This window comes from Hyla sarda, chromosome 8 (genome assembly GCF_029499605.1).
Source record: "Hyla sarda isolate aHylSar1 chromosome 8, aHylSar1.hap1, whole genome shotgun sequence".
Classification (NCBI taxonomy): domain Eukaryota; kingdom Metazoa; phylum Chordata; class Amphibia; order Anura; family Hylidae; genus Hyla; species Hyla sarda.
Genome location: NC_079196.1, coordinates 19,102,556 through 19,125,705, shown reverse-complemented (window position 1 = coordinate 19,125,705; position 23,150 = coordinate 19,102,556). Strand labels below are relative to the sequence as shown.

General features: G+C 44.2%; 1 protein-coding gene across 2 annotated transcripts in view; it reads right to left on the bottom strand.

Annotated features, from left to right (window-relative positions):
- PTPRN (protein tyrosine phosphatase receptor type N) overlaps positions 1 to 23,150 on the bottom strand; it is a 114,954-nt gene that overhangs the window by 12,477 nt on the left and 79,327 nt on the right. For both annotated transcript variants that reach the window (XM_056534275.1, XM_056534276.1), the window contains 3 exons: positions 6,921 to 7,139; positions 3,438 to 3,647; positions 1,527 to 1,674 (listed from right to left, as the gene is read on the bottom strand). In XM_056534275.1, coding sequence (XP_056390250.1) covers positions 1,527 to 1,674; positions 3,438 to 3,647; positions 6,921 to 7,139 — 577 coding nt within the window. The remainder of the gene's footprint in view (positions 1 to 1,526; positions 1,675 to 3,437; positions 3,648 to 6,920; positions 7,140 to 23,150) is intronic.

Below are 23,150 nucleotides of genomic sequence, written 5' to 3'. Positions count from 1 at the left end.
GAACATCGACATTTCGCAAATATTTAGAATATAGTGATATATATTCGTAGTGACGAATATTCATTTTACATTTTTTTAATGCAAATTTATGCAAATATTTATACGAATATCGGCACTTCCAGACTGGACACTGATCCTTCCCTTCTTTTAGGTGAAAGATATAATTGCGAATTCATTATGAATTTTCACATGAAAAAAAAAAAAGAAATGAGAACTAACGTAGCGAATATGCGAATTTCGCGAACATAGGACAAATATTCGTCCATATATTCGCAAAATATGGCAAATTCGAATATGGCTCCTTACACATCACTATTAGGCACTGTATGGCAGTATTATGAAGGTGTTGTATGATACTGTTCTTTGGCACTAAATGGAAGTGTTATGAAGGCATTGTGTGATACTGGTATTTGTCACTATATGGCAGTATTAGCAAGGGGTTTTATGATATGGTTACTTGGCACTATATGGCAGTATTCTAAATGCATTGTAGGGTTCTTCTGTTTTAAAACTCTTGGTATAGAGGTATAATTTTGCCACAGTATATTGTGCTATTGTTTTGTCAGGGTTAAAGTGGTACTCCGGTGGCAAATTTTTTTTTAAATCAACTGGTGGCAGAAAGTTATACAGGTTTGTAAATTACTACTGTTTAATAATCTTAATCCTTCCAGTACTTATCATCTGCCGTATGCTCCACAGGAAGTTGTGTAGTTCTTTCCAGTCTGACCACAGTGCTCTCTGCTGACACCTCTGTCCAGGTCAGAAACTGTATGGAGCAGGAGCAAATCCCAATAGCAAACCTCTCCTGCTCTGGACAGTTCCTGACACGGACAGATGTGTCAGCAGAGAGCACTGTGGTCAGAGAGAAAAGAACTACACAACTTCCTGTGGAGCATACAGCAGCTGATAAGTACTGGAAGGATTAAGTTTATTAAACAGTAGTAATTTACAAATCTGTATAACTTTCTGCCACCGGTTGATTTGAAAACAATTTTTTCCCACTGGATTACCCCTTTAACGCTACGTTCACACGCGCGGATTTTTAAGCGGGTTTTGAAAGTGGGAAGGCTCTTCTCGGCTGTCCGCAGCCGATTTTCCGCGACGGAATGTACACTGTGGAAAATCCACCGCAAGCCCCATTGAAGTCAGTAGGGACTATGGCGGATTTTCCGCCGCGTAAAATCTGCTGCAGACAGCTGTGAAGAGCCCGCCCACTTTCAAATATGCAGCAGAAAACCCGCTAAAAAATCCGCGCATGTGAACGAACCCTAAGTCTCGATTATATTAGATTTGTAAATTGCCCTAATAATCCTGAATTCTAAAACAGCCTCCAACCATTAAACTAGGGAATAAAACTGCATAATGTGGGCAACAAAATGCAAGCCTTTCGCGCAAAGACCACCGGTAGCCCCTTTCACTTTATGAGGTCTCTGCAGCCATGCCGGGTGTACACCCATAAGTCCGGTCTTATTTGCAGGACATGGTGGTGAGGAATGGAGTGGACCTAATGGTAAAATATGACTCACAGGGTACAAAATCTACGTTCCTATTCTTCTTCAGGTTCGTATCATTCTTAGCGATAGAGCACGCGTTGGGCTCAGCCTGATATGCGCACAGGGCCTGCCACTCCTTGGCCAGGCGGTCTCTATTTCTCAGATGATCTTCCATGTAGGCCTGCGGAGGGTCATAAAAACATCAAATAGCACTAAATCACATGTACACAACTCACAAGAGATACTAGAGATATTGGGGAGAGGAGGGCAAGTGTTCTATCAATGAAAAGGAACCTTCCATCGCTTTTATGCTGCCTGAACCACGTCTCATTGGGACGGTCTGTGGTGGCCAATCTCTGCCCATCCAGCCAACGGTAGTTGCAAAACTACAACTCCCAGCATGCCCGGACAGCCAACGGCTGTCCGGGTATGCTGGGAGTTGTAGTTTTGCAACAGCTGGAGGCACCGCAGTTGGAAAACACTGCCCTATACTCAAACAGCTAGCGGGGCAAGGAAACAGCTGAACTGTGAAAAGTGGCGTACTCGGCGGGATGTGAAATTATCACAAACAGCGATACTCACCTGCTTGATTCCCCCCACCCCTACTATTCAGACGGTGCCGGTCCCCACTGATAAGTGCCTCCTGGTGACATCTTGACACTCGCTGGCCACAGTGCTGACTTTTCTAACTAGTGATTGGCTGAGTGGGCATTTCCTAGATGTGATATAGGAAGAGCCGATCAGTGAGCCAACTGCGTGTACCTCCAGCTGTTGCAAAACTACAACTCCCTGCATGCCTGAACAGCCATGATGGGAGTGTTCGTTGTAGTTTTGCAACAGCTGGAGGCACTCCAGTTTGGAAACACTGCCCTATAATTAAAGCTTACCTGTCATAGTGAGAAAAAAAAGTGATTTGTTACTCAGTACCTAATCCTGATCATGTACATATCACTTTTATGTGTCTAGGACCTATATATCCCTAACATATAGCATTTATATCTTGCTCACTTGCTTTTTGTTCTTTCCTTATGGAGGGGGCGGGTCCATCTCTCTCACTCACTGTGATGACTCATCTGCTCTGAGTCTAGGAGTCTGGCAGTCTGCAAATCACTGCACAGTAGTTTTTATTCATACATTTTCTATCTGGTTTTAATAAAGCTGGATGCTAATCAACATAGCTGTCACTGTGTGTGTCATTCAGCTTTTACAGACTCCTGAATGTCCGATCAGCTTCTTTGTCATTCAGGAATCAGAGAAAGCTTTGGCTGTTCAAGTATGCTGAGAGTTGTAGTTTTGCATTGCAACAGCTGGAGCTGCAGTGTTTGTAAACCACTGTGTTAGAGCAGTGTTGCCTTTAGCTGTTGCAAAACTACAACTCCCAGCATGCCCACACATCCATTGGCTGCAGTTTTGCAAGAGCTGGAGGCTACACAGCTGGAGAATACACAGCTCTAAACACAGTTTTACAAAGATTGTACCCCCAGCTGTTGCAAAACTACAACTCCTATCATGGTAGTTGTAGTTTAGGAACAGCTGAAGGCTGTAGTGGTGCAGTGGTGATCTCCTATGCTGGATACCAACACACTTTACGGCAGGTATCCAGTACGCTGCAAAGTACAGAGTAGTCTGTCTGCATAAAGACAGATGACCCCTAGTGGTGGCTATTTTCATTTTAGATTTTTTTGTAAAAATTAAAACATTTTTTTTATAAATGTATATGTAAAAAAAGTAATCTTGTCAGTAGTACTAGAAAATATAAAAAGTTTTTCATAATGACAGTGCCTCTTTAGGTGGGGCAAGGAGAAGCTGCCAGGAACCTTCCCGACGACCTGTAGTTCAGGCAGAATGTAAGCGATGACAGGTTTACTGTAGAAACGCCTGACAACATATAACAAAAGATTTCATCAATATACGTTTAAATGTTTATGATCAAATTGCGCTCACCAGGATCATGTGACCGGTGGAAATGTCCATGTTGGACTGCACGGGTTCCTCGCACCAGGATGGAGTACTGCTGTGGGAGCTAGGGCTGGGTTGGGGGACATCGCTGAATTGGGAAGACACGCTGCTGACCCGGGAGTTTTCTGCCGCTGCTCCAGATCCCTCGGTGCGACTGAAGAGAGATTTTCCAGCCATGTGCTGCCTGCAAAGATCCTGCGCACGGAAAGACAAAAGAGAAAAACATTTATCTTCACCAACATGAATATAAAAACCGAACAGGCTTTGGAAGAAATGAGAATGATAAACTCTGTGTATAAATGCTGAATTGTGAAAAAATGGCGTACCCGGCGGGATGTGAAATGGCCACATACAGCAATACAGTCTGCTTTTAAAGGTAACCTGTCATTGTTTTCATGCTGCCTGAACCACGAGTCATTGGGGCGGTCTGTGGTGGCTTATCTTTGCCCTGCCAGCCAAAGGTGGTTGCAAAAGGTGGTTGCAAAACTACAACTCCCAGCATGCCCGGACAGCTAAAAGCTGTCCGGGCATGCTGGGAGTTGTAGTTTTGCAACAGCTGGAGCCAAACCCAGTACTCAAACAGCTCGTGGGGCAAGGAAACAGCTGAACTGTGAAAAGTGGTGTACTTGGCGGGATGTTAAAGGACATCTGCAGCGGTACAAACACTTATCCCCTATCCTCAAGATAGGGGATAAGTGTTTGATCGCGGGGGGTCCGAACGCTGGGGCCCCCGGCGATCTCCTGTACGGGGCCGTGGCTCTCCCGTGCAGGGGGCGTGCCAGCCGCAGCATGACGTTGCGGCCGGCACGCCTCCTCCATACATCTCTATGGGAGAGGCGGGGAGGCAGCATTCGTGCCTCCCCGCATCCCCCATAGAACTGTATGGGGACGGGGAGGAGACAGGGCGTCACCGTCGACCTCTAGGTCGACGCTAAGTCACCATGGGCGCTAATGCCGGCGCCCCGCTAGGGAGATCAAGGGAGGTCCCAAACACTTATCCCCTATCCTGTGGATAGGGGATAAGTGTAATTCCGCTGCAGTTGTCCTTTAAATTATCATATCCAGTGATACTCAGGGATCAGGAAGGCAAGAATTGCTTTTTTTTCAGCCAGAGAGATGTTTTTTTTTAGTACCTAAAAATATTACACGAATAATATTACTAAGGCCCCTTTCACACTATAAAATTAATCCGTTGTTAAAGATCCGTTCAATGTTCCGTTATAAAAACCCTTAAAATCGTCCGTTAAAAGCCGTTACAAAATCCCATTATAGTCTATGGGATTTTTACATTATCCTTTTTAACCCGTCATAGCCTGTTATTAATAACGGACGTTATTTTGTGACGGGAGAATAGTGAATGCAGTATTTCTCCCGTTACTTTCTCCAGTCACAAAATAACGTCCGTTATTAATAACAGGCTATGATGGGTTAAATAGGATAATGTAAAAATCCCATAGACTATAATGGGATATTGTAACGAGCGTTTAAAGGACGATTTTCAGGGTTTTCGTAACGGAACATTATAACAGATTTTTTTAAACGGAAAATGTAGAGTGTGAAAGGGGCCTAACCCCTAAAGTGAAAATGTGTGGCATAGTACGTGTACAACATTGGCATCAGTGCAAAGTGCATCAGGTTTCACAAAATTGCTTTTGGAAAAACACGTAATGGAATTTATTATTTTATAAAAACATACGAAATATCACAGGGCAAAACCTATACATTCTGTCTGTAGAGATGTTTTATGGTATGAGGGTCTATTCTGTAACATTGTATGGAGTGTCATCAGACCTGTGCACTTTTCTAGCTGTGCCTGAAGATCATGGGCCCAATCCTACATCCGACTGATGGAATAACAGGCTGAGCCGCCTGATCTCATACATTAATAAAGGAGCTGAAAACTGATTTTCCAGGGAAGGTTCATTTACAGCAAATCCCTAATATCTACCTGCTCTTCCCTCCCTACTTTGTCAATAGAAAAACATGGCCATTGTGAAAGGCAGCCGCATAGTTTAACAGCCTTTCACTTTTCTTACTTTAGAGAATAACGGATCCGTAAACGGCATTAATATATATAATATAATATAACTACTATAATACTGCCCCTATAAACAAGAATATAACTACTATAATACTGCCCCTATATACAAGAATATAACTACTATAATACTGCTCCTATATACAAGAATATAACTACTATAGTACTGCTCCTATATACAAGAATATAACTACTATAATACTGCTCCTATATACAAGAATATAATTACTATAATACTGCTCCTATATACAAGAATATAACTACTATAATACTGCTCCTATATACAAGAATATAACTACTATAATACTGCTCCTATATACAAGAATATAGCTACTATAATACTGCACCCTATATACAAGAATATAACTACTATAATACTGCTCCTATATACAAGAATATAACTACTATAATACTGCTCCTATATACAAGAATATAACTACTATAATACTGCTCCTATATACAAGAATATAACTACTATAATACTGCTCCTATATACAAGAATATAACTACTATAATACTGCTTCTATATACAAGAATATAACTACTATAATACTGCCCTTATATACAAGAATATAACTACTATAATACTGCTCCTATATACAAGAATATAGCTACTATAATACTGCCTCCTATATACAAGAATATAACTACTATAATACTGCTCCTATATACAAGAATATAACTACTATAATACTGCCCCCTATATACAAGAATATACCTGCTATAATACTGCTCCTATATACAAGAATATAACTACTATAATACTGATCCTATATACAAGAATATAACTACTATAATACTGCTCCCTATATACAAGAATATAACTACTATAATACTGCTCCTATATACAAGAATATAACTACTATAATACTGCTCCTATATACAAGAATATAACTACTATAATACTGCTCATATATACAAGAATATAACTACTATAATACTCCTCATATATACAATATAACTACTATGATACTGCTCCTATATACAAGAATATAACTATTATAATACTGCTCCTATATACAATAATATAACTACTATAATACTGCTCCTATATACAAGAATATAACTACTATAATACTACTCCTATATACAAGAATATTACTACTATAATACTGCTCCTATATACAAGAATATAACTACTATAATACTACTCCTATATACAAGAATATAACTACTATAATACTGCCATCTATGTACAAGAATATAACTACTATAATACTGCCTCCTATATACAAGAATATAACTACTATAATACTGCCTCCTATATACAAGAATATAACTACTATAATACTGCTCCTATATACAAGAATATAACTACTATAATACTGCCTCCTATATACAAATATATAACTACTATAATACTGCCATCTATATACAAGAATATAACTACTATAATACTGCCCCTTACAGACAACAATGTAAATCTTTACCTGATATTCAAAAGTGGAGTCTCCAGCCCCTTCGGGCCCAAGCCCTGCGAGTCGCTCTTTTTCCCGCTGTTTGGCATGTTGTCGTAGACAGAAGATGACAGCTGAGGCGATGACGATTCCGGCTATGCAGGCCAGCGCGATGAAGATGAGGAGAACAAACCGGAATGTATCGCCAAAGTGAGAGGCGTGGGGGAACGTGGTGGTGGTGGCATTGCTCCTCTGTGTATGGAGAAGGACACAGGTTAATCATTTGTATAGGATAAGATGAATACCATTTATAGTAGGCTTTATAGAATAGGCTTTCTGTTTTTTTACACTTTGACACAAGGGGTCTCTATGGGACCACCATGACCTGCACATGGGAATTTGTCAATGTTCTATAAAGGAGTGTTCCGATGCCGGTACACCTATCCCCTATCCAACGAATAGGGGACAAGTGTTTGATCGCGAAGGGTCCGACCTCTGGGACTCCTGCACGGCACCCAGGCTCTCCCCAGTAACGAGGCGTGTTGACCCCTGTACGAAGCCGGAGAGACAGAGATACAGCATTTGGGTACCTCCAGCTCTCCCATAGAGATACATGGAGGGGCCATGTCGGCTGCTATTTCATGCAGGGTTGACGTCCTGTTCCTGGGGACTTCCGGGGTGCTGTGCAGGAGATCAGACACTAATCCTCTATCCTTTGGATAGGGGATAAGTGTTGCTGCACCGGAGTACCCCTTTAAAGGTGTACTCCGGTGGAAAACTTTGTTTTTTAAATCAACTGGTGCCAGAAAGGTTAACAGATTTGTAAATTACTTCTATTAAAAAATCTTAATCCTTCAAATACTTATCAGCTGCTGTATGCTTCAGAGGAAGTTGTGTAGTTCTTTCCAGTCTGACCACAGTGCTCTCTGCTGACACCTCCGGAGCAGGAGAGGTTTGCTATGGGGATTTACTCCTGCTCTGGACATTTCCTGACATGGACAGAGGTGTCAACAGAGAGCACTGTGGTCAGACAGAAAAGAAATTCAAAAAGAAAAGAACTTCCTGTCAGCAGCTGATAAGTGGAATGATTAAGATTTTTTAATAGAAGTACTTTACAAATCTGTTTAAACTTTAACCAATTGATTTAAAAAACATTTTTTCCCATCGGAGTACCCCTTTAAGTAGATTGTCCACTTGCATATATTTTATAGAAAATCTGATTACTAAAGCAATAAGAAATAAGGAAACCTAAGGAAAGCTGCTCAGCCCACAGCTATTCTTCTCGACAGCCACATATGCCTGTACTCCTAACGTGTTTTCAATCGAAAAAGGGCAATAAGCCGCTGTCAGAATCAGTCATGTTGGGATGTAAAATCTTACACAGTTTGCTGAAATCATCAGGTTTAGCCAGCTTTCCTCTAATGCAGTGTATTCCAACCAGGGTGCCATCAGCTGTTGCAAAACTACAACTCCCAGCATGCTGGGAGTTGTAGTTTTGCAACAGCAGGAGACACCCTGGTTGGGAAACTGTAACGGCTGGTGATGGAAAAGTGGATCCGCTGGACCAGTGTAGAAGATGACGTGGGCCGTACCAGGGAGTGAAGTCTAAGGTGCCGCTCCAAAGCCTGCCGCAAAGCGGGATGGACTTGCTGCGGCAGGCGGCACCCAGGTCGCTATCCCTGATCCAACTCGTCCACACAGGCTGCCGAGGTGTAGCATGGCACAGGAAGGATAAAGCAAGCTTGTAGTCAGGTCAGGCAAAAGGTCAGGGTTGGCGGCACAGGAGCGTGGTCAGGGACGTGGCAAGGTGGTCAGAGGCTGGTGGCACAGGAGCAAGGTCAGGAACTAGCAGGAAGGTACGGTACACGGATAATCACAACACACAGGAAATCGCTTTCTCTAAGGCTCTAGGAGACACAAAGATCCGGCGGGGTCAAGGGGAAGTCAGTCCCCTTTATAGGGTCAGCGCCCGTCAATTACCAATTACCGGCGCGCTGGCCCTTTAAATGTCAGAGAGACGGTTAGCGCGCACACTAGGGGACGGGTGCGCACGCGCCAACAAACAGGACGCACAGGAGCGTGGAGAGGTGAGTAGGGTCAGGAGACACGGGAGCAGACCGCAGCACCAGAGATGGGCAGAGGCAAGCGCCTGCCGCCGGAACACCGGACCACAGGAGCACCCATAACAGCAAGTGAGCGCCTGCGGCCGGGACACCGGACCGCAGGAGCGCTTGTAACAGAAACACTGCATTAGAGGAAAGTTGGACATCTCAGCTGGCATTAGTAATCAGATTTCTCGGAATCCTTATGCTGTGTTCAATGCAAATCTAATTTTTCAAAAGGCCAAATATAATGTTCTGTCCTTGATGTCATTATATTCTTATTAATTCTTCCTATTATTCATATTAATATATAAAAATAGTTAAACCCTATGATCGTCTCATGTCAGTCTACCGAAGAGGATGTGAATGAAGTTGGACATGACGAGAGGCATGGGCCTTCTAAAACTAGTGTTCCCCAACCTGTGGCTTTCAATATGTTGGAAAACTACAACTCCTATCATGGCCTGGCAGCCTTTGGCTGACGGGACATTATGAGAGTTTTATTGTTGCAACAGGGGTGGAGCCACAGGTTGGGGAACACTGGTTTTAAAGGCAGAGGAGGCCAGAGGAGAGTTTCATAGCAGAGAGCTGAGGTGGACGAAGTCTGTACTGAAGGATGTCCCATGCTCTGGAGGTCAACCAATATCCATTAGCCAGGAAGTTATGATACAGTAGAGAGAAACCACAAATATTGATTTCAGCTCTTGAGGATCAATGATGTCCATGATCCTGAAGATGATTAATAGAGGAGAGATCCATTGCGAAGAATGTCTTCCACTATGGAGGACCTCCGTGATCCTGAAGACCTATCATAGAGCAGAGAGCCACTGCAAAGAATGTCTCCAACTATGAAGGACCTCCATGATCCTGAAGACCTATAATAGAGAGGCACTGCAAAGAACATCTCCAACTATGAAGGACCTCCATGATCCCAAAGACCTATAATAGAGAGGCACTGCAAAGAACGTCTCCAACTATGAAGGACCTCCATGATCCCAAAGACCTATAACAGAGAGGCACTGCAAAGAACGTCTCCAACTATGAAGGACCTCCATGATCCTGAAGACCAATAATAGAGAGGCACTGCAAAGAACGTCTCCAACTATGAAGGACCTCCATGATCCTAAATAGGGATAGTCCGTGAATGAGATCCTCTTAAAAAGGCGCTGGTACCCAGGAATGGATGAAAAGTTTCTTTTATTTGCAACGCGTTTCGATCCCGAACCGGGATCTTCGTCAGGCATACAATACAATAAAATAAGGTTACATTTATAGTGTTAGGAAATTGATGACCACTTCCGGTCATCAATTTCCTAACACTATAAATGTAACCTTATTTTATTGTATTGTATGCCTGACGAAGATCCCGGTTCGGGATCGAAACGCGTTGCAAATAAAAGAAACTTTTCATCCATTCCTGGGTACCAGCGCCTTTTTAAGAGGATCTCATTCACGGACTATCCCTATTGCTATTTACCGGATTGACGAGCGTCTTACTGGGCTTGGTCCTCGTGGCAGCGGTTTCCCGTTTACCTCTACACTTTGATGCTACTACAGGTGTTGTGCTTTGAGCGCAACACCTAGGGGTAAGAACCCATCTTTATGTTCACTCCTTTCATTGTTTAAACGGTCCTCACTAGGGGCGCACCTCTTGTGTTTTTTTTTTGTTTGTATTAGTTATCCATGATCCTAAAGACCTATCATAGAGTAGAGAGCCACTGCAAAGAACGTCTCCAACTATGAAGGACCTCCATGATCCTGAAGACCTATCATAGAGCAGAGCGCCACTGCAATGAACGTCTCCCACTATAGAAGACCACCATGATCCTGAAGACCTAGTATAGAGAGCCACAGCAAAGAACGATTCCCACTATAGAGGACCACAATGATCCTGAAGACCTATAACAGAGAGCCACAGCAAAGAACGATTCCTACTATGGAGGACCTCCATGATCCTGAAGATCAATCATAGAGCAGAGAGCCACTGCCATGAACGTCTCCCACTATGGAGGAAATCTGTAATCCTGAAGACCTACAATAGAGAGCCACTGCAAAGAACGTCTTCCACTATGGAGGACCTCCATGATCCTGAAGACCTAGTATAGAGAGTCACAGCAAAGAACGATTCCCAATATGTAGGACCTCCATTATCCTGAAGATCTATCATAGAGCAGAGAGCCACAGCAAAGAACGATTCCCACAATGGAGGACCTCCATGATCCTGAAGATCAATCATAGAGCCACTCAGCCAGAGAGCCACTATGAAGAACGTCTCCCACTATGGAGGACCTTCATGATCCTGAAGACCTATAATAGTGAGCCACTGCGAAGAATGTCTTCCACTATGGAGGACCTCCATGATCCTGAAGACCTATCATAGAGAGCCATTGCAAAGAATGTCTACCACAATGGAGGACCTCCATGATCCTGAAGACCTATCATAGAGAGCCATTGCAAAGAACATCTACCACTATGTAGGACCTCCATGATCCTATAGATCTATCGCAGAGCAGAGAGCCACTGCAAAGTACGTCTCCCACTATAGAGGACCACCATGATCCTGAAGACCTATCATAGAGAGCCATTGCAAAGAATGTCTACCACTATGGAGGACCACCATAGTCCATGATCCTGAAGATCTATGAATAAGTAGACAGCCACTGCACAGAACATCTCCCACTTTGGAGGACCACTAATGTCTATGGTTCTTAAGAACTATTATAAAGAAGAGAGCAGCTGCTAAGAATTTCTCCCACCAGGGAGGTAAGATTACAAGTGTTCATTATCCAGAAGACCTATTGTAGACAATAATGTCAATGCCACTGTAAAAAAAAAAAAAAACATCTCCCACTATGTAGGTCCACAATGATCCTAAAGACCTACCATATTGTAGAAAGCAACTTGAAAGAATGTCTCCCACTCTGATGGACAACCAATGCCCATGATCCTGAAGACATATCATAGAGAAGAGAGCCACTGGGATAAATGTCTTCGAAAACAAACGTCTATGATTCTAAAGACCTATCATAGAGTAGAGAGCCCCTGCACATAACATCTCCCACTCTGGAGGACCACCGATGTCCATTGGTGGAATGAACGTCTCCATTGCTGGAGGACCAACAACGTCCATGCTCTCGTATAACTATCATATATGTATACAAATAATTGAAAGATGACAATTTTTCTTTACAAAAAAAATACAAAAACAAAAACTTTTCAAAATATTTTTTTTCGCTTTTTGTTTACACCGTGAGATAGAGGCCGTACAATTATACATGCGAAAACAATTCTGATATGAGTTGGATACAAAATACCAAACATTGACCCCCACGAAAGGCCTCGGGCTGTCCATATTATTTATCCTACACTATGTAAAGTAGTAATACATTGTATTAGAGTGCCAAAGTGAAAACAACATGACCTATTTACTCATACATTTCTATAACTATATATATATATATATTCCAGAATTTGTGTAAGCAGAACAACCCAATAATGCAGCAATACAATGGGTGCCGTCAGCACAGTCCAGGTCACGGTCTGTCAGTCCGATGCATGCAAAGAGGTTCCGCAGCACCACAAAAAAAGGTTCAAGCAGTGATTTTATTTTCCCATAAGGTAGTGATACGACGTTTCACCGGTCTCTCGCCGGCTTGAAAAAGCCGGTGGGAGACCGGTGAAACGTTGTATCACTTCCTTATGGGAAAATAAAATCACTACTTGAACCTTTTTTTGGGGTGCTGCGGAACCTCTTTGTATGTATGTATATATATATATATATATATATATATATATATATATATATATAGCTAAATATATCTATATCTACATATATCTATATCAATATATATATATATATATATATATATATATATATGCACCAGGCCTTCAATAGAACATTATTCTCCAAACTGTGAAACACTACAACTCCCAACATGCCCGGACAGCCAATAAATAAAGTTATATTTATTTCATATATAAATATAAATATATATATATATATATATAGATATATATATATCTATATATATATGTATATCATAACCATGCTGCACCAGGCCTTCAATAGACCAGTGTTCTCTAAACTGTGGACTTGTAGATGTTGCAAAACTACAACTCCCAGCATGCCCGGACAGCCAACGGCTGTCCGGGCATGCTGTAAGTTGTAGTTTTGCAACATCTGGAGGTCCACAGCTTGGGGACCACTGCAATAAAGGTTAAGGAGCCTTTTCAAGGTCAATGTGAACAGAGCCTAAGGTTCGACTCATCTGCCTTAACCCCATCTGGGGCTACAAGGGGCACAGGCTGCGCCGCTTTATATCAATCATTTTCGGAATGAACGAAGAATTTACGTTGTGTAAAAGGTAAAAAAAATAAAAATAAAAAAAAAGACAGGAGATAATGCAAAAAAAAAAAAAGCAAAATTGCAAAAAGCAAAAAAAAAAAAAGCAAAAAAAAGCTTTTCTCCATTTTGAGGCAACACCCTCCTGCACGGAGGACAGAAGTGGCGCGGAGATGTTCTCATACAACTTACCTAATGGCAGCTGAGGACAGGTCAACCTGAGCACCTCCTTACTCCAAGGGGAGGGGGGCCCGACGGCAATACTGGGATTTTAGGGCCCCCGCACCTCATTCATGTCACACAAAGCTCCACCGGGGGGGAGACACCGAGAGGGGGGGGGGGGAGCACAATAAGATGGGACAAATGAAGGAATCACATGTGATGGGAGGAAGCGGGAGGTGGGGGGATGGACATGGGGTCCGGGAAAAGTGAGAGGCGTCCGGGAGAGGCCGTGAATGAGAAGATCACAAGGATGGGGGAGATGATGATGATGATGACGGTGGACGGACAATACCCAGAGAGGGCACCAAAAAAAAAAAAGGACGGGCAAGTGAGGGTTGTGGAGCGGCGATGGAGGAGCGGAGATGGCTGGGAGCGGCAGGCAGGGTGTGTGGGTGTGGGATGGGGTCTCTCGTACCCTCTCCCTGCCACCGTAAGCTCCCTAGAACATCAGCTTCTCCGTCACAATCACAGCACTTGTCACATCAAAAGAGGTTGCCATGACAACAGCTCCATGTTACTGAAAAGAGGCGTGCACCCCCTCACAGGCGTCCTCCCTCCCCCCCACCCAAAGGCAGACACTACCCAGGATCGCCCCCCTTTCCTGCAGCTGGACGACACCCCCCCCCCCTCCACACACAACGGGAGCCCATCCCCCACATTAACCTGTGATCAATAAGATGAGACACGGACAACGAGACCGCAACGCTACATGGTAGACAGCGCTGTCACCGAGAGACGTATAACATCCTGAGCTGTCACATAGAGTGACATACAGGATTATACAGGGAAACATACATTACATAGAGAGACATACAGAATCACAGAGAGACATACAGCATCCGGAGCTGTCACATAGAGACACACAGCATCCTGAGCTGTCACATAGACATACAGCATCCTGTCTTGTCACATAGACATACAGCACCCTGAGCTGTCACATATAGAGACATACAGCATCCTGAGCTGTCACACAGACATACAGCATCCAGAGCTGTCACATAGACATACAGCATCCTGAGCGGTCACATAGACATACAGCATCCTGAGCTGTCACATAGAGACATACAGCATCCAGAGCTGTCACATAGAGACACATACAGCATCCTGAGCTGTCACATAGAGACATACAGCATCCTGAGCTGTCACATAGAGACATACAGCATCCTGAGCTGTCACATAGACATACAGCATCCAGAGCTGTCACATAGAGACACATACAGCATCCAGAGCTGTCACATAAAGACATACAGCATCCTGAGCTGTCACATAGAGACATATAGCATCCTGAGCTGTCACATAGAGACATACAGCATCCAGAGCTGTCACATAGACATACAGCATCCAGAGCTGTCACATAGACATACAGAATCCTGGGCAGTCACATAGACATACAGCATCCTGATCTGTCACATAGACATACAGCATCCTGAGCTGTCACATAGACATACAGCATCCAGAGCTGTCACATAGACATACAGCATCCTGAGCTGTCACATAGACATACAGAATCCTGGGCAGTCACATAGACCTACAGCATCCAGAGCTGTCACATAGACATACAGCATCCAGAGCTGTCACATAGACATACAGCATCCAGAGCTGTCACATAGACATACAGCATCCTAAGCTGTCACATAGAGACATACAGCATCCTGAGCTGTCACATAGACATACAGCATCCTGAGCTGTCACATAGACATACAGCATCCTGAGTTGTCACATAGACATACAGCATCCTGAGTTGTCACATAGACATACAGCATCTTGAGCTGTCACACAGAGAGACATACATCATCCTGAGCTGTCACATATAGATATACAGCACCCTGAGCTGTCACATAGAGACAAACAGCATCCAGAGCTGTCACATAGACATATAGCATCCTGAGCTGTCACATAGACATATAGCATCCTGAGCTGTCACATAGAAACATGCAGCCTCCTAAGGTGTCACATAGACATACAGCATCCTGAGTTGTCACATATAGAGACATACAGCATCCTGAGCTGTCACATAGAGACATACAGCATCCAGAGCTGTCACATAGACATATAGCATCCTGAACTGTCACATAGTGAGAAATACAGCATCCAGACCTGTCATATAGAGACCTACAGCTTCCTAAGCTGTCACATAGACATACAGCATCCTGAGCTGTCACATATAGAGACATACAGCATCCTGAGCTGTCACATATAGAGACATACAGCATCCTAAGCTGTCACATATAGAGACAAATAGCATCTAGAGCTGCCACATAGACATACAACATCCTGAGATTTTACACAGAGACATATAGCTTAATACAGAGAGACATACAACATCACAAAGACAGACATACAGCATTCTGAGCTGTCACATAGAGACATGCCCCCCCCCCCCCCCCCACAACGGGAGCCCATGCCCCACATTAACCTGTGATCAATAAGATGAGACATGGACAATGAGACCGCAACGCTACATGGTAGATAGCGCAGTCACCGAGAGACGTATAACATCCTGAGCTGTCACATAGAGTGACATACAGAATCATACAGGGAAACATACATTACATAGAGAGACATACAGAATCACAGAGAGACATACAGCATCCTGAGCTGTCACATATAGAGACATACAGCATCCTGAGCTGTCACATCGGCATACAGCATCCTGAGCTGTCACATAGGCATACAGCATCCTGAGCTGTCACATAGACATATAGCATCCTGTGCTGTCACACAGAGACATACAGCATCTTGGGCTGTTATATATAGAGACATACAGCATCCTGAACTGTCACATAGAGACATACAGCATCCTGGGCTGTCACATATAGAGACATACAGCCTTCTGAGCTGTCACATATAGAGACATACAGCATCCTGAGCTGTCACATATAGAGATATCCAGCATCCTGAGCTGTCACATATAGAGACATCCAGCATCCTGTGCTGTCACACATAGAGATATACAGCATCCTGGGCTGTCACATAGACATACAGCATCCTAAACTGTCACATATTGAGACATACAGCATCCTGAGCGGTCACATAGAGACATACAGCATCCTGAGCTGTCACATAGACATACAGCATCCAGAGCTGTCACATATAGAGACATACTTCATCCTGTGCTGTCACATACAGAGACATACAGCATCCTGAGCTGTTACATATAGAGACATACAGCATCCTGAGCTGTCACATAGACATACAGCATCCTGAGCTGTCACATAGAGACATACAGCATCCTGAGCTGTCACATAGAGACATACAGCATCCTGAGCTGTCACATAGAGACATACAGCATCCTGAGCTGTCACATAGACATACAGAATCCTGAGCTGTCACATAGACATGCAGCATCCTGAGCTGTCACATAGACATACAGCATCCTGAGCTGTCACATATAGAGACATACAGCATCCTGAGCTGTCACATAGAGACATACAGCATCCTGAGCTGTCACATATAGAGACATACAGCATCCTGCGCTGTCACATATAGAGACATACAGCATCCTGAGCTGTCACATATAGAGACATACAGCATCCTGCGCTGTCACATATAGAGACATACAGCATCCTGAGCTGTCACATAGAGACATACAGCATCCTGAGCTGTCACATAGAGACATACAGCATCCTGAGCTGTCACATATAGAGAGATACAGCATCCTGAGCTGTCACATATAGAGACATACAGCATCTTGGGCTGTCCCATATAGAGACATACAGCATCCAGAGCTGTCACACATAGAGACATACAGCATCTTGGGCTGTCACATATAGAGACATACAGCATCCTGCGCTGTCACATATAGAGACATACAGCATCCTGCGCTGTCACATATAGAGACATACAGCATCCTGCGCTGTCACATATAGAGACATACAGCATCCTGAGCTGTCACATATAGAGACATACAGCATCCTGTGCTGTCACATAGAGACATACAGCATCCTGAGCTGTCACATAGAGACATACAGCATCCTGAGCTGTCACATAGACATACAGAATCCTGAGCTGTCACATAGACATGCAGCATCCTGAGCTGTCACATAGACATACAGCATCCTGCGCTGTCACATATAGAGACATACAGAATCCTGAGCTGTCACATATAGAGACATACAGCATCCTGCGCTGTCACATATAGAGACATACAGCATCCTGTGCTGTCACACATAGAGACATACAGCATCTTGGGCTGTCACATATAGAGACATACAGCATCCTGCGCTGTCACATATAAAGACATACAGCATCCTGTGCTGTCACATATAGAGACATACAGCATCCTGAGCTGTCACATATAGAGACATACAGCATCCTGCGCTGTCACATATAGAGACATACAGCATCCTGAGCTGTCACATATAGAGATATACAGCATCCTGTGCTGTCACATATAGAGACATACAGCATCCTGCGCTGTCACATATAGAGACATACAGCATCCTGAGCTGTCACATAGAGACATACAGCATCCTGAGCTGTCACATAGAGACATACAGCATCCTGAGCTGTCACATATAGAGACATACAGCATCTTGGGCTGTCACATATAGAGACATACAGCATCCTGTGCTGTCACATATAGAGACATACAGCATCCTGAGCTGTCACATAGAGACATACAGCATCCTGAGCTGTCACATAGAGACATACAGCATCCTGAGCTGTCACATATAGAGACATACAACATCCTGAGCTGTCACATATAGAGACATACAGCATCTTGGGCTGTCACATATAGAGACATACAGCATCCTGTGCTGTCACATATAGTGACATACAGCATCCTGAGCAGTCACATATAGAGACATACAGCATCCTGAGCTGTCACACATAGAGACATACAGCATCCTGAGCTGTCACATATAGAGACATACAGCATCCTGCGCTGTCACATATAGAGACATACAGCATCCTGTGCTGTCACATAGAGACATACAGCATCCTGTGCTGTCACATAGAGACATACAGCATCCTGTGCTGTCACATAGAGACATACAGAATCTTGGGCTGTCACATAGAGACATACAGCATCCTGTGCTGTCACATAGATACATACAGCATCCTGCGCTGTCACATATAGAGACATACAGCATCCTGAGCTGTCACATAGAGAGACATACAGCATCCTGAGCTGTCACATAGAGACATACAGCATCCTGTGCTGTCACATAGAGACATACAGCATCCTGTGCTGTCACATATAGAGACATACAGCATCCTGCGCTGTCACATAGAGAGACATACAGCATCCTGAGCTGTCACATAGAGACATACAGCATCCTGTGCTGTCACATAGAGACATACAGCATCCTGTGCTGTCACATATAGAGACATACAGCATCCTGCGCTGTCACATATAGAGACATACAGCATCCTGAGCTGTCACATAGAGAGACATACAGCATCCTGAGCTGTCACATAGAGACATACAGCATCCTGTGCTGTCACATAGAGACATACAGCATCCTGTGCTGTCACATATAGAGACATACAGCATCCTGTGCTGTCACATATAGAGACATACAGCATCCTGAGCTGTCACATAGAGACATACAGCATCCTGAGCTGTCACATAGAGACATACAGCATCCTGAGCTGTCACATATAGAGACATACAACATCCTGAGCTGTCACATATAGAGACATACAGCATCTTGGGCTGTCACATATAGAGACATACAGCATCCTGTGCTGTCACATATAGTGACATACAGCATCCTGAGCAGTCACATATAGAGACATACAGCATCCTGAGCTGTCACACATAGAGACATACAGCATCCTGAGCTGTCACATATAGAGACATACAGCATCCTGCGCTGTCACATATAGAGACATACAGCATCCTGTGCTGTCACATAGAGACATACAGCATCCTGTGCTGTCACATAGAGACATACAGCATCCTGTGCTGTCACATAGAGACATACAGAATCTTGGGCTGTCACATAGAGACATACAGCATCCTGTGCTGTCACATAGATACATACAGCATCCTGCGCTGTCACATATAGAGACATACAGCATCCTGAGCTGTCACATAGAGAGACATACAGCATCCTGAGCTGTCACATAGAGACATACAGCATCCTGTGCTGTCACATAGAGACATACAGCATCCTGTGCTGTCACATATAGAGACATACAGCATCCTTAGCTGTCACATAGAGACATACACCATCCTGTGCTGTCACACATAGAGACATACAGAATCTTTGGCTGTCACATATAGAGACATACAGCATCCTGTGCTGTCACATATAGAGACATACAGCATCCTGTGCTGTCACATATAGAGACATACAGCATCCTTAGCTGTCACATAGAGACATACACCATCCTGTGCTGTCACACATAGAGACATACAGAATCTTTGGCTGTCACATATAAAGACATACAGCATCCTGTGCTGTCACATATAGAGACATACAGCATCCTGTGCTGTCACATATAGAGACATACAGCATCCTGAGCTGTCACATATAGAGACATACAGCATCCTGAGCTGTCACATATAGAGACATACAGAATCTTGGGCTGTCACATAGAGACATACAGAATCTTTGGCTGTCACATATAGAGACATCCAGCACGTCTCTATCTGCAGACACATGCAGGACCCCCGGAGAGACGTGCCGCCCCTCACTGACTGATTGAAGTCCTCATCACCATTATGTATTATGCAATCAGCCCAATAGGGAAATGGGACTTCCAAATTGGGTTGTCATGGCAACCTGATGATTTCTATGACAAAAACACCAATACGCAGTGTGATAGTTGTTTTGTAAAATATTATAATTCTCCTCTATTACTGAGGCTTCCAGAGACCTATAATGTGTCACAACATTCGGGGAGCGTAAAAGAGGTCGCACCACATAGATGTCTCCGAAAAAACAACCTGCAATTCTGCAGAATCTAAAACGTTCATTTATTCACAAGATACGTGGCACAAGCTTCATGTGATGGTTCGCAACGGGCTGCGTCCACCTCACCGCAGAGCAGGACAGCGTCCCCCCCACTGCCGTGACGTTTCGGGGGCTCCGCCCTCTCACCCATGTGTATGTGATTATATGTAACAGCTGTTTATTTACAGAGTGCGGTCATATGGCCTAGAGATCACATGATCTTCATGTATATATAGCCAGACGAGCTCACGTGAGGTAATGGGCGGAGCCTCCAAACATTGGGGCGGTCAAGAGGATTTTAGAAGGATGTGAATACAATTGACCAGGAGCGTACACAGATCTCACAGAGCACACAACGGACTGACCCCCAAAAAGAGTGTCCGACACACCCATGATTTCCTAATGCAGCCTTACTTCTTACCAAGAGTCCTCTGGGTGGAGTCTCATTACTGCACTTCACCTAAGGAATCCAACATAATCATCTGGATGGACTCCAGCAACCAGAAGCCTAAACTGCTGAGACTCATAAGTGGGTTGTCTACTATATATCCTGATCACACAGAGCTAGCAGCAGTATACAGATAGAGCTGGAGGTGTATAACTACTATATATATCCTGATCACACAGAGCTAGCAGCAGTATACAGATAGAGCTGGAGGGGAGGTGTATAACTACTATATATATCCTGATCACACAGAGCTAGCAGCAGTATACAGATAGAGCTGGAGGTGTATAACTACTATATATATCCTGATCACATAGAGAAAGCAGCAGTATACAGATAGAGCTGGAGGTGTATAACTACTATATATATCCTGATCACATAGAGCTAGCAGCAGCAGTATACAGATAGAGCTGGAGGTGTATAACTACTATATAACCTGATCACACAGAGCTAGCAGCAGCAGTATACAGATAGAGCTGGAGGGGAGGTGTATAACTACTATATATCCTGATCCATAGAGACAGCAGCAGCAGTATACAGATAGAGCTGAAGTAGAGGTGTATAAATACTATATATATCCTGATCTCATAGAGATAGCAGCAGTATACAGATAGAGCTGGAGGAGAGGTGTATAACTACTATATATTCTGATCCCATAGTGATAGCAGCAGCAGTATACAGATAGAGCTGGAGGAGAGGTGTATAACTACTATATATCCTGATCCATAGAGACAGCAGCAGCAGTATACAGATAGAGCTGGAGGAGAGGTGTATAACTACTATATATATCCTGATCCCATAGAGATAGCAGCAGTATACAGATAGAGCTGGAGGAGAGGTGTATAACTACTATATATATATCCTGATCCCATAGAGATAGCAGCAGTATACAGATAGAGCTGGAGTAGAGGTGTATAACTAATACAGATAGATCTGGGAGGGGAGGCTGACATCACACCGCTCAGCACACATGTAACATTCCCGGCTCCACTACATCTAATATACATCTACAGCTGCTTCGCTTATTGTTGTGTTCTTTCCATTGCACAGAAGGATAATGTTCTGCAGACACCATTAAGTAATCATGGTTCTGTCTGCGCTGGTCACAGGTCTGGTTTTCTGAAGTAGCTTCAGGGGAGGGGGGTGGGGAGGATCTGTGTATAATAACATGCCAACTCCCCCCCCCCCCCCCCCCCCCCCCATCCCCCGATAAGGTTATAATAATGTAGATTGGGAGCGAATGATGACAGAAAATCTCAAGGCGATAACCCTCAATGGGTTTATACTGAAAGGAGCTGTCAATCACAGGGGTCAGAGACAGATCCAGTACAGGGGTCAGAGACAGATCCAGTACAGGGGTCAGAGACGGATCCAGTACAGGGGTCAGAGACGGATCCAGAACAGGGGTCAGAGACGGATCCAGTACAGGGGTCAGAGACGGATCCAGTACAGGGGTCAGAGACAGATCCAGTACAGGGGTCAGAGACGGATCCAGTACAGGGGTCAGAGACGGATCCAGTACAGGGGTCAGAGACGGATCCAGTACAGGGGTCAGAGACAGATCCAGTACAGGGGTCAGAGACAGATCCAGTACAGGGGTCAGAGACAGATCCAGTACAGGGGTCAGAGACGGATCCAGTACAGGGGTCAGAGACGGATCCAGTACAGGGGTCAGAGACGGATCCAGTACAGGGGTCAAAGACGGATCCAGTACAGGGGTCAGAGACAGATCCAGTACAGGGGTCAGAGACAGATCCAGTGTAGGGGTCAGAGACAGATCCAGTACAGGGGTCAGAGACAGATCCAGTACAGGGGTCAGAGACAGATCCAGAACAGGGGTCAGAGACGGATCCAGTACAGGGGTCAGAGACGGATCCAGTACAGGGGTCTGAGACGGATCCAGTACAGGGGTCTGAGACGGATCCAGTACAGGGGTCTGAGACGGATCCAGTACAGGGGTCAGAGACAGATCCAGAACAGGGGTCAGAGACAGATCCAGAACAGGGGTCAGAGACGGATCCAGTACAGAAGTCAGAGACGGATCCAGTACAGGGGTCAGAGACAGATCCAGTACAGGGGTCAGAGACGGATCCAGTACAGGGGTCAGAGACGGATCCAGTACAGGGGTCAGAGACGGATCCAGTACAGGGGTCAGAGACGGATCCAGTACAGGGGTCAGAGACGGATCCAGTACAGGGGTCAGAGACAGATCCAGTACAGGGGTCAGAGACAGATCCAGTACAG